This window comes from Petaurus breviceps, unplaced genomic scaffold, assembly GCF_028583685.1.
Source record: "Petaurus breviceps papuanus isolate PSGF00001 unplaced genomic scaffold, PetGlider_PUasm1.0 400, whole genome shotgun sequence".
Taxonomy (NCBI): domain Eukaryota; kingdom Metazoa; phylum Chordata; class Mammalia; order Diprotodontia; family Petauridae; genus Petaurus; species Petaurus breviceps.
In genome coordinates this window covers 6,904,528-6,915,576 of record NW_027186316.1, presented here as the reverse complement: position 1 = coordinate 6,915,576, position 11,049 = coordinate 6,904,528, and the positions used below count along the sequence as shown (strand labels likewise).

Below are 11,049 nucleotides of genomic sequence, written 5' to 3'. Positions count from 1 at the left end.
AGAAAGAAAGAAAGAAAGAAAGAAAGAAAGAAAGAAAGAAAGAAAGAGAAAGAAAGAAAGAAAGAAAAAGAAAGAAAGAAAGAGAAAAGAAGGAAAGAAGGAAAGAAAGAAAAGAAGGAAAGAAGGAAAGAAAAAGAAAAGGAAGGAAGGAAGGAAGGAAGGAACTTGGAAGTCTACAGTTTCCATACTTATCTGGTAATTAGTAACCACCTGTGCAATTATCAATGGAAAGGAAGAGATCTGTTTACATCAGAAAGCAAAATTTCATTCTAGGAAAATGCTTTTATTTTACCTTTTTATTCTTCTGTGAACTAGCTCACTGCTGGCCTTCTGGAACTTCCTTGAGTTGTCTGGATATAAACAAAAAATTGAAGTTTCAATTTTGTGAACAAGGAAAAGTAAAGATTTTGCAATTAATTGATATTGTATTATAAAACCTATGCTAACTTGCAAAGGGGAGATTTCAGTGAGTAAAGAATACTATTTTTTTGAGACAAATTGAGATATGATTGGAAAATAAATATGAGGTATCAAGAAACTAATAGTGAGGGGCGGCTAGGTGGCACAATGAGTAAAGAGCTGGCTCAGAGTCAGCAGGACCCGAGTTCCACCCACACAATTGCCCTCCAAAAGGCAAAAAAGAAAAAAAAAAGAAACTAATAGTGAAGGGAAAGGTTTTTATAATGAATATTGTTACTATATTGAATATTGTTGAGAATTATAATATTCATTATAAAAACCTTTCCAATTCTCTTGCTATGGTCAGAGAAATTTGCTATGAAAGGAAGGAGGGATGAGGTTATAACAGTATCAAGCTTGTTCCCTCAGGCCTAAGCCTAAAGGCACAGACTGACTTATTATAGGTATAATAAATTAAAGCTTCCTTAACTCTGTTTGATTTCCAAGTCATAGTCATTATTAAAGCCCTTTAAAACTATACCAGGGGTGGGGAACCTGTGGCCTGGGTCTATACTATGACCCTTTCTTTCCCTTCACTATTAGTTTTTTTTTTCTTTTTTGCCTTTTGGAGGGCAATTGGGTTTAAGTAACTTGCCCAAGGTTACACGGCTAGTATTTTTGTGTGGGTGTTAAGGGATGTAGGTATAAAGGACTCTATTGTTTGTATTTTGACTATTTTAAATTTGTGGCCACTACTTGTTTCAACTTCTTAACCTAAATAATAAGGATAAATATGTTCATTGATTTGATAGCTACATATTAATATATAAGATTATGTCCTTAAAGAATCATAATCTTTCTGAATGATATGAGAATATATATCCTCAAAGGAAGAATTATGTGACATGTGATAAAGATATAAAAACTTTAATATTTAATGAAATAGTAATTTTTATGTCAAAAAAACAAAATTAGATTGTTTCCACTTGAGAAGATATGTGATTGACTTCCAAATGTTTTCTTTTAAAAACAGTAACAGGGAGGCGGCCAGGTAGCACAGTGAGTAAGAGCACCAGCCCCAGAATCAGGATGATCTGGGATGGAATCTGGGCTCTGATACTTAGCATCACACCCAGAAATAACTGACCATGTAACCTTGAGCAAGCTACTTAACCCCATTTGCTTTAAAATAAAATTAAAATAAAAAAAAACAGTAACAGGGGGCAGCTAGGTGGTGCAGTGAATGTCCTTAAATGTCCACCAGCCCTGGGGTCAGGAGGACCTGAGTCCAAATCCAGCCTCAGACACGTAATACAAAACTAGCCATGTGACCTTGGGCAAGTCACAACCCCAATTGCCCTACCTTCATCTCAAAAAAAAAATAACAAAAGGTCAAGTAAACATGATAGCTCTAGATGACATTTTTAAAATTTTGATCCTAAGGGTCAAAGGTTTCAACAAGGAAAAAGACTGAAAAAGGTAGAACAAAGCACTGAACTTCCTTTAGGTACATTTGAATACATACAAATGATTTTTTTTTAATTTTTACTTTTTAAAAATGCCTAAAATATACAGGCTTTATGTTTTAGTATTTATATATAAATTCTCAAATTTGATGAAAGATTTTGCACATAAAATTGCTTCAATAGTTATAAAGAAACTTTAAATCTTGGTGAGGCATTTTTTTTTCTGTTTAAAGTCTCTCTGTGTGACAATATTAATAGAAAGAAGACATTTTACAAGTTAGGTCTTCAGGGAATCTTTTCAAGACTGTTTTTGTAGCACATAAATCCATATCCATACCAGGTACAGGATTCAGGCAAGGTAGGAAATACTTCTGCAAACCTGTCCTGAAAATAGTAGTGCCCATTCCCATTCCAGGTACTCTTTAACAACTGACACCTCACTTAAAAACACCAAGATGTTGATTCGGGGATGAAAGTCTCTGAGTTTAAGTAGATAAAGCTAGATAATTTGTGGACAGTGTACCCTTGGACACAGTATTTGAGGGAAAAATGTTTCCCAAAAGCAGACAACTTCATGAAGTAGACACTGAAATGTGAGATGACAGAATAAGGAATCTGTTGTCTAAATAGACATTAAGACATATTCCCTATTCCTCTTTTTTCCCCTCTAATAGAGCTGTGTTTATTGCCCACTAAGTGTCTCAATACTTTTTTGAATTATTATGACTCACCATTCTGATATTTTCTCCAAACCTTTTTTTAATCTCGTTTTTCTCATTTTTCCTCAGATTTATTGGGGTACAATTAACTGATCTTATCAATTGATATGTAAAGTTTCTGGGTAGAAGTTCTGAATTTTGTATGATTTGTTATTTTTTGTTTTATAACCACTATATCCCTCTTGGGACTTAAGTGGTGTACTTTTCTATAAAAGCAGTAGACTTAATCTCACCCTTACATTAAATGTCCCAAAGATAAAAATGGTTTTATCTTGGAACAAAGGGGGAATTGGTGAAAGTTAATTTTAGGGAGAAAATGACTGATTCCATTTTATCTCATAGTCACCATTCTGCTGTGTATGCCCCCTACATGAACTGCAAGATACTTTCCTTCAGTGTCTTCTTCTCTGACTGGTACAAATAGACTTAATTGCTTAAAAAAGGGATTTCAGAGTCCTTTGTGATGGCCCAATAGAATGAATGAAAAAGCTATTACATGTTTACTATATGCCAGCAGGGTACTAATTTAATCATGCAACTATTAGGGTCTGAAGTGATAAGTACAGTCTAGGTTGGGGTCGGGCTGTCACAGGGATCCAGGGCAGACAGAATCAAGCAGCTAGAGTAGAGGGATTTCTGATGCCTCCATTTCAAAAAAGCTGCATCCCCTATGGGCCTAGCATGGTGCCTGCTATTCCCTCCCTCACTGGAGTGTCATCCTCTAATTCTTGGGAATTAGAGGGAAACCCAAAATACCAAGGTCACATAAGTGTATCACAACTGACAAAACTGAGGCCTTGAAACAAGAAGACACTTATCCAAGGTTACACTGCTAGATAGACCCTGTGTGTCTAGAAATGCTTAGTTCAAATATTAAAAAATACCCCCCTGAGAAGGGCTGTTTGGGGTTTTTTTACTCCCTGTGAACAAACTGCCCCCACCAAAGTAAATCACAATTTATGGTGTGAGAGATGCCTGGGAGCCAGGAGACATTAAACATATTATACAAGATTACATAGACAGGATGTGTCAGAAAAAGGGCTGTAAACCCGGTCTAAGGCTAGGCTCTCTATGAAGAAGAAATACATGGATAATACCGCCCATTCCTATGAGGCCTTAAGGTTTGGAAACTACTTTCCTCACCACAACCTCACGGTGCTTGTAGAACCAACGTTATTAAACCTGATTTTACAAAGGAAATTGAGCTTCTGATAGTAGATGTGACTGAATCTGTGGACACACAGCTAGTAAGTAGTCTATGGTGAGAGATTAGAAACCAGTGCCTCTCCTAAGCCCCCAATCAACAGGTCCAATATGACAGGACACAAGCATTTCTTGTTGGAGCAGGATTGCTGGCCATGATTGCCAATCCTCTTAACTCTTCTGCCCCCACCCAAAATGTTTAGTCTTGAGGTTTCTCCCAGCTTAAGGGTAATATGCATGACCATGGGCTAACCAATGGTAGTTAGCAGAATATGCATGTAGTGTTTGTGTGTGTTATTAAAAAAAGTTTGGGGAATAGGGTGACAAGAGTTTAGAAAGGTAAATGGGTATTACAGTGGATGGAGGGCTTGGCCTGGGATCAGAAAGACCCAAGTTTAAATCCAGCCTCAGACACTTACTAATTATATGACCCTGGGCAAGTCACTTCACCTGTCTGCCTCAGTTTCCTAAACTGTAAAATGGGGATAATAACAGTACCTATCTCATATCTGTTGTGAGGATCAAATGAGGTATTTTTAAAGTGCTAGGCATAGTACCTGGTATAAATAAATGCTTATTCCTTTCTTCTTCCCTTCCCCCAAAAAGACTAAGAATGCTTTTCCCCAGCCTCCTACAAAAACTCAGTGGAAGGTTAGGAGGGCAACACAGAAAAGGCAGGGGCAGCCTCAGACTCAGGCCTAAGGTCAGTCAACTTGGTTTCCACTGCTTCAAGGTCTCCACATGCTGGGCAAGGGCTCAAGGCTTCTAAAATCCCTGCCAGATCTAGGTCTCTGAATCGAAGCAGTGTCTGTACAGAGGCCCCGTTCCACCCCCTTCTTACTGGGCCCAGGAGGGTTACAGAAGAAGCCAGCATGTGTGAAGGGGATACAGGGCTGAGGCTTACCCAGGCAGCAAAGACACAGCCACAGTAGGTAGTTAAATGGTACATTGGGAGTCACGAGGACTTGGGCTCAATCAAATACTGCCTCAGACCCTGTGGGAGCCTAGGCAAATCACTTAACCTATTGGCCTCAGTTTCCTCAACTATAAAATGGGGATGATACTAGCACCTATCCCACCTGGCTGTTGTGGAGATAGCATAAGAACAATTTGCAAACTTTAATTAAAGTGCTATATAAATGCCAGTAATTTTTCATTATTAACAATTCCTGGGCACTGGTCAAGCTGTGGCCAATTCATCCCTGGTTCCGCCCAGCTCTTGGAGTCACCAGGACAGTTACTGAAGAGGGAATCATCTTTTGCTAGGGGTGAGAACAGGAGACTGGTTGCTAAATGGGGTAATGACATCAGACCCCCTGCTGGGGTATCTGGCTCTGAGGCAGAAGTCTCCGAAGACCCGGCAGTTTTAACAGCACCCTGCTGAGATAGCTCCCTCCCCTCCCTCAGGTGAAACTCGCTGGATAACTAGCATCAACAGAAACAAGGGTGACGATGATCAGCTGACCAGGCACCTGGGGTCTATTGGAATTCCAAGAATCATAAAAATACACACTATTTTTGACAGCAAAATCAATATATTTTCAACACTTGTAAAACAATTCTGAAAGTTACCCATCTACCTAGAAATCTGTCAATACAAAATAACCTATTTCTCTCATCACCTTAACACATGTTGGAATTAACACAGAAAACATCAGAACCCTTGTTCAGTAATTAGGGCACAGAGACAGCACACATGGAAAAAAGATCTAGGGACATTTCAAGAAAGGACAGTTAACCAACCTCCCTGCCCTACCCAGAGAGCTAACGACATATCAGATAACCAAACAAACCTACACCCTTAAAGCCACCACATCAATCAATCAAGGTCCTTGGGCACTGAGAATTGCCATAAGTCACAAGCCTGGTACACAGTACTTCAAGAGCTAAATAGTGTCTAAGAAGCCACAATACAATGTGGTCACCTAGGCAGGAAAAGTTCCTACCTGGTTTCTATGTCTCTGACTATGTGACTATGTCTATCCTGTGACCAGTAACAGCCCTGAGAGGAGAAAAGAGGCTTCCTCACTGAGAATTTAAGGGAACAAACTGCAGTCCTGGGCCAAAGCTAGGAAAATCTAAAACAGGGCACTCGCGCAACGCAGGAGCAGGCTCCAAGAGACAAAAATCTGCTAAAGGGCAAAAAAGAGCAAATACTTACCCAGTTGTTTGCTGGTAGTCAGCAGAGGCCTCCTGGTAGTCGGTGGAAGCAGAAAACAGCCGGGAAGGATCGGTGGCCAAATACTGCAGGAAATCTTGCAAGTGGTTCTGCAGAACATCAAGGCTGCTGTCGTTGAGGGGGGTGCAGGCCAGCATGGGGCCCATCTGCGGGAAGAGGCGAAGTAGGTGGGCGCCCCCGTAGATCTGGGACATTGGTGTGCTGGGGTGGTTGGCCAGGATCTCGGAGTGCTGGGGTTTTTCAAAATCGTAGAGGAGCTGGTCACCCAGTATCACGTCGAAATATTCTTGGAGGCTGGCCATCAGCTCATTGACGGTATGCTTCTTGGTAGCGCTCCCGTAATTTTGTTGGAAGGCCGTATACTCCAGGAAAATGGCAGCTACGGTCTTTTTGGCAGGAAGAGTGAAGAGCTTTTTCCCGAGGGTCACCAGCTCCCAGTCTTCCACGAGGAGAGGTTTCAGGGCCTTGGGGAGCCGGACCTGGGCGTCCTCCAGCCTACTCAAGTATTCCTCTTCGGGATCCGCGGCGGCGCGCCCACCTCCCTGGTGCCCCTGCTTCAGCCCCCGGCCTCGTTTGCGCTTGCAGGGCCACTGAATCGCTGTGCGCCACCAGGTGCTCCTGCATCTGCCCAGATTGCCCTCGTCACCGCCCTCAGTGGAGGTGACGGGGCAGTCCTCCAACTGCTCCCTCTTGGCAGCCATCTGGAGGGCGGCGTCGCTGCCCTGCACGTGGGCAGCGGAATAGCGAAGTACTCGGCCTTCGGGGACCCATTCGCATTCCCAATCCTCAACCATGACGACGGAGAGGCTCCCCGCTTTGGAGTCAGGGGGCACGGCGATTTCTATGCTGCTGCTGCTGCTGCTGCTGCTGCTGCTGCTGCTGCTGCTGCTGCTGCTGCTGCTGCTGCTGCTGCCGCTGCCACCCGTGCCATCACTACTATTGTTAGTGCTGCTGGTGCTGCAGCTACTGCAGCTGCTGCTGCTGCTGCTGCTGCTACTGCTGCTAAGGCGGCGGCGGCGGCGGTTGGGGCTGTTGCTAGGGCTGCTGGCCTGGGGCACCGGGCCACTCGGGGCAAGCTCAGGCCCTGGGGCTGGTGGGGGCTCAAGGGGAGATGCACCGGGGTTGGCCACGACACGCGTCGGGGCTACGCTGTTCCCTCCACCACTTGGGTAACGTACCAGGTATTTAACTTGTTTGTTCCTCACCGTCACCTGGACACACTGGCCCTTGCGCATCTTAGGCCCATAGAAGATCAGCACCGGCTCCCCCTCTTGGATAGCGGGCAGGTCACTGCCCAGCTTACCTAGGTGCTTGGAACAGGCCATTGGTCAGCGGCTAGCACCTGGGGCGCCTCCTTCTCTGTGAGCTAGCTGGACGCCTGGCTCGAGCCTACTCAGATCTCTGGTTGAAGCACTTGGGCAGCCCGGGTTCGACTGGATGGCAGGCTGGGCCGGCTCCTACGTTCTCTGGTCCCTGGTTGGAGCACGTGGGCAGCTATGGGCTGGCTGGACTGCTGGGTTCTCTGGTCGGAACACTGGGCAGGTGCAGGCTGGCTAGACGGCTGGTGAGACGACTGGCTCTCACCTTCTCTGGTCTCTGACTGGAGCACGCGGGCCGCAGGAGCAGGTCGTGGGAGAAATCTGAGCCAGTGGCCTGGGTTCAGGATGGATGGGCAAGTTAGTGCAGCCCGAATCGGAGCTTGAGAAGAAGCTGCTGCCTCTCTCGCTCTCCGAAGCAAACTGAAAAGGCTACAGGAGACCCAGCTTTTATAGTACAATGTAACAAAGGGTCCCGCCTAACTGTAATGTGGTCCTCGCGGGTGGGGGCAGGGAAAAACGGCGGGAAGGTGCTGAGGAGTAATTGCAACCTCTAATAGGTTAAAATGGGTAAAGCCTGGATCTGCATTCAAGTATCAGCCCCAACACTTTTCTTCCCCTCTCTGAGCCTCAGTTTCCTCATCTGTAAAATGAAGGGGAGGTGGTAGCAATAAGGTTCCAACTTCAGGCTGGTTGAACTTTCAAACACACAGGCTCAAACCTTCGCTTGGGTTTAAGGACAGCTTGAAAAGGCTGGGCAACACGTGACTCAATAAATGACTCATCAGCAAGTGTGAGCAGAAATTACACCAGCGCTTGTGTATGTGGTGGGGGGCTGGGCAAAGTTGTCCTGTAAAATATTTATTTTCTTAACACTTTATAGTCCAAAGGCATCGTTTGTTCATAATTTCTGCAGTCATTTTAAATATTTTCTAATTAATATACAAATAGCTGAGTAGAGACAGAAACAGAGAAACATACATATGTGTGTGTATTATATATATGTGTGTGTGTGTGTGTGTATATATATACATATCTATATCTATCTTATTTCACAAAAGTACAGTAGACTAGAAAGCAATATTTTCTCCTGATCAAAAGTTGGTAAAATGATAAAGTATCTTTCTAGTTACATAGTTATGGTTCTGCTTAATATTTCATAACATTTTATTTTTGGATCCAGTGTGTTATATTATGTTGAGACTGCAGGAAAACAGGTCTCAGAACATGTGCCATTATTGGTGTATATTTGGTTTTTATAAATGTTCTATTTTCCCCCCCAAATCATTAGAAAACACCTGAATTCTATCGGCCAACTATGGGGAAATAATGCTACTTAGGCAAACTGAACCTGTTGCATCATGTTTCCATGGTGATCTTTTTTCCTATGAGCCACCTGTGTGACAGAAAGTGTAAAGTTGTATGCCCAGGATAGTTGAATGGTTCCTACACTGTAAAAAAAATGCTTTTTGTTCATTGTTTTAATGTTAATTAAATTATTCTATTAAAAGTTGTCCCTTGCTATGTGACTGAAACTTAATTCCAATTTTTATTTACAAAGATCTGGAGGTTATTTTTGGAAACATCAGTACTCCAGATAAAAATCTTTCTGTAAAAGCAACAAGTAATTCACATAGTTATCTAAAGGTTTACAGAATTCAAACTGTACTGTGTATTACCCATCATCTTATTATTCAGGGTTTAAATCAGCTGAGATGAGACATATTTCTCTCTTTAGTGAAGGATAAAAAATAAATACTTTAATTCTGTAAAGTTAAAAAAAAAGTTGAGGGGGGTGAATTGGATCCTCTCTTAAATGTCCTTTCCATTCTTAATCTCTGACCCCTTTACCCAAGACTGGTAGGTCCCTGGAGGTGGGTAAAAAAACAAACAACCAACCAAAAAAAACCCTGCTGTATTTGGAGCCAAAGAGCTAGATTTCAAATCTATGTCATGATATTTACCAGCCAGATGACCTTGGACAAATCCCTTTCTGTTTGCGGGCCTTCTGGATCTTTTTTTTTAAATGAGAGGTTTTGCACAAAAACTAGCCACGTGAACTTGGGCAAGTCACTTAACCCCAATTGCCCTCCAAAAAGCAAAAAAAAAAAAAAAGAGAGAGAGAGAGGTTTAGATTAGAAGATTATTTATTATTAGTATAGTCTTCTCACAGACTCTGATTGTGAGATAGCAAATTCTACCATCTTTCTCCCCCTTTCTTCCTTAATGCTTCCTTTTCCCCTTCACTTTTCTTTTTTCTCTTAATATCATCAAAATGTAACAGAATTGATCCCAAGTCTGCTCTTGATTACTCCCTGTACTACTATTGAGGATATTAGGCTTCTGAAGGGGCATGTGTTTCTTTTCCCTCTATTAGAATATCAATACTTTATCATCACGCAATCGCTTCCAAATGCTCATATATATTTCTCTTTCTGTTTCCCTTGACTCCTGTGTTTATAATTCAAAGTATCTACTTAGTTCTGATTTATTCATCATGAATCATTGGAAGTCCACTAAAGGTCCATTTTCACCTGTAGTACTATATTCCCCTGTGCTGAGTAAATTATTTTTGGTTGTATGCCTTTAACTTTAGCTTTTTGTAATACCATATTCCAAACTCTCCTTTGTTGCCAGGTCTTATGGGATCCTGCTGTGGACTCCTTAGTACTCGTACTCTTTGTTTTTATAGCTATCAGCCCTATTTATCCTTTGAATGGGAAGCTCTGAATCTTGGTTATAATGTTTCTAGGAATCTTAATTTTGACTTTCTTTTAGGAGGTGACCATGGCATTCGGTATATTTTTACTTTACCCTCTGATTCGAAATAGCGTGGGCCATTTCTATTCATGATATTTTGAAATATGGTATCTGGCCTTTTTTTGGTTGTGTTTTTAGGTAGTCTGATGGTTTTTATATTATCTCTCCTAATTTCTAAATCAATCTTTTTTTTTCTTGGTTATATTTTGAGTTCTAAGCTGTCTCCCTCCCTCCCTCCCAACCCTGCACTAGAGAAGGCCTACATTTGACACAGAGATATATGTGAAACCATACAATATATACTTCCATATATCAGTCCTTTCTCTGGAGATAGATAGCATCTTCCTTCATAAGTCCTTTGTCGTTGATTTAAATATTCACATTACTCAGAATAAGTAAGTCATTCACAGTTACTTTTAGAACAACATTGCTGTTAACTATATGTGATGTTTTCTCCAGGTCAGTCATTTTTGATAGAACATACCTCCCATTTTCTGATATATCTTAGTCTTTTTATTTTGTTTTAATATTTCTTTAGATTAGTACCAGGCTCTGGGATCTTGGTCCTAAAGTTTTCCTTGGGAAGAACCTATTTTATCTGTGGCCTGGGTAATGAGTGCTTTTGGCCTTAAAGGACAACAGGAGTGGCTCCAGGGAGGAGGCTTGGTCTTTCCCTGTCCTGAGGTGTTCTGTTCCAGGCCACCCTCACAAGATCCCAGTCAGAGGATGTCAGAGTGACAGAGTTTCAGGACCAAGACTTCCTTTGATTAACCCTAATATTGGTTTCTGCCTTCCTTGCTGCTACTGCAGGTTACAGGCTTCCCTGGCTCTTTTCTGCTTTATATGGCTAAAAGCCTTTCCTGCTCTATGATCCTAGCCGAAGTTTTTCAAGCTCATCCCCTTCCCTAGTGCCTGCAGACCTCTGGCTATTTCTTTTGTTTTTTTGATTTTTTTTGGAGAGCAATTGGGATTAAGTGACTTGCCCAAAGTCACACAGCTAGTAAGTG

At 42.1% G+C, this 11,049-nt stretch overlaps 1 protein-coding gene across 1 annotated transcript in view; it reads right to left on the bottom strand.

The window, feature by feature from the left end:
* LOC138170957 (mortality factor 4-like protein 1) overlaps nt 1–8,111 on the bottom strand; it is a 16,535-nt gene extending 8,424 nt beyond the window's left edge. The window contains exons 1-2 of the mRNA XM_069100377.1: nt 5,949–8,111; nt 293–350 (exon numbers count right to left, since the gene is read on the bottom strand). Of these exons, the coding sequence (XP_068956478.1) occupies nt 317–350; nt 5,949–7,291 (1,377 nt within the window). The 5' untranslated portion in view covers nt 7,292–8,111 and the 3' untranslated portion in view covers nt 293–316. The remainder of the gene's footprint in view (nt 1–292; nt 351–5,948) is intronic.
* Nucleotides 8,112–11,049: the final 2,938 nt, after the last annotated feature.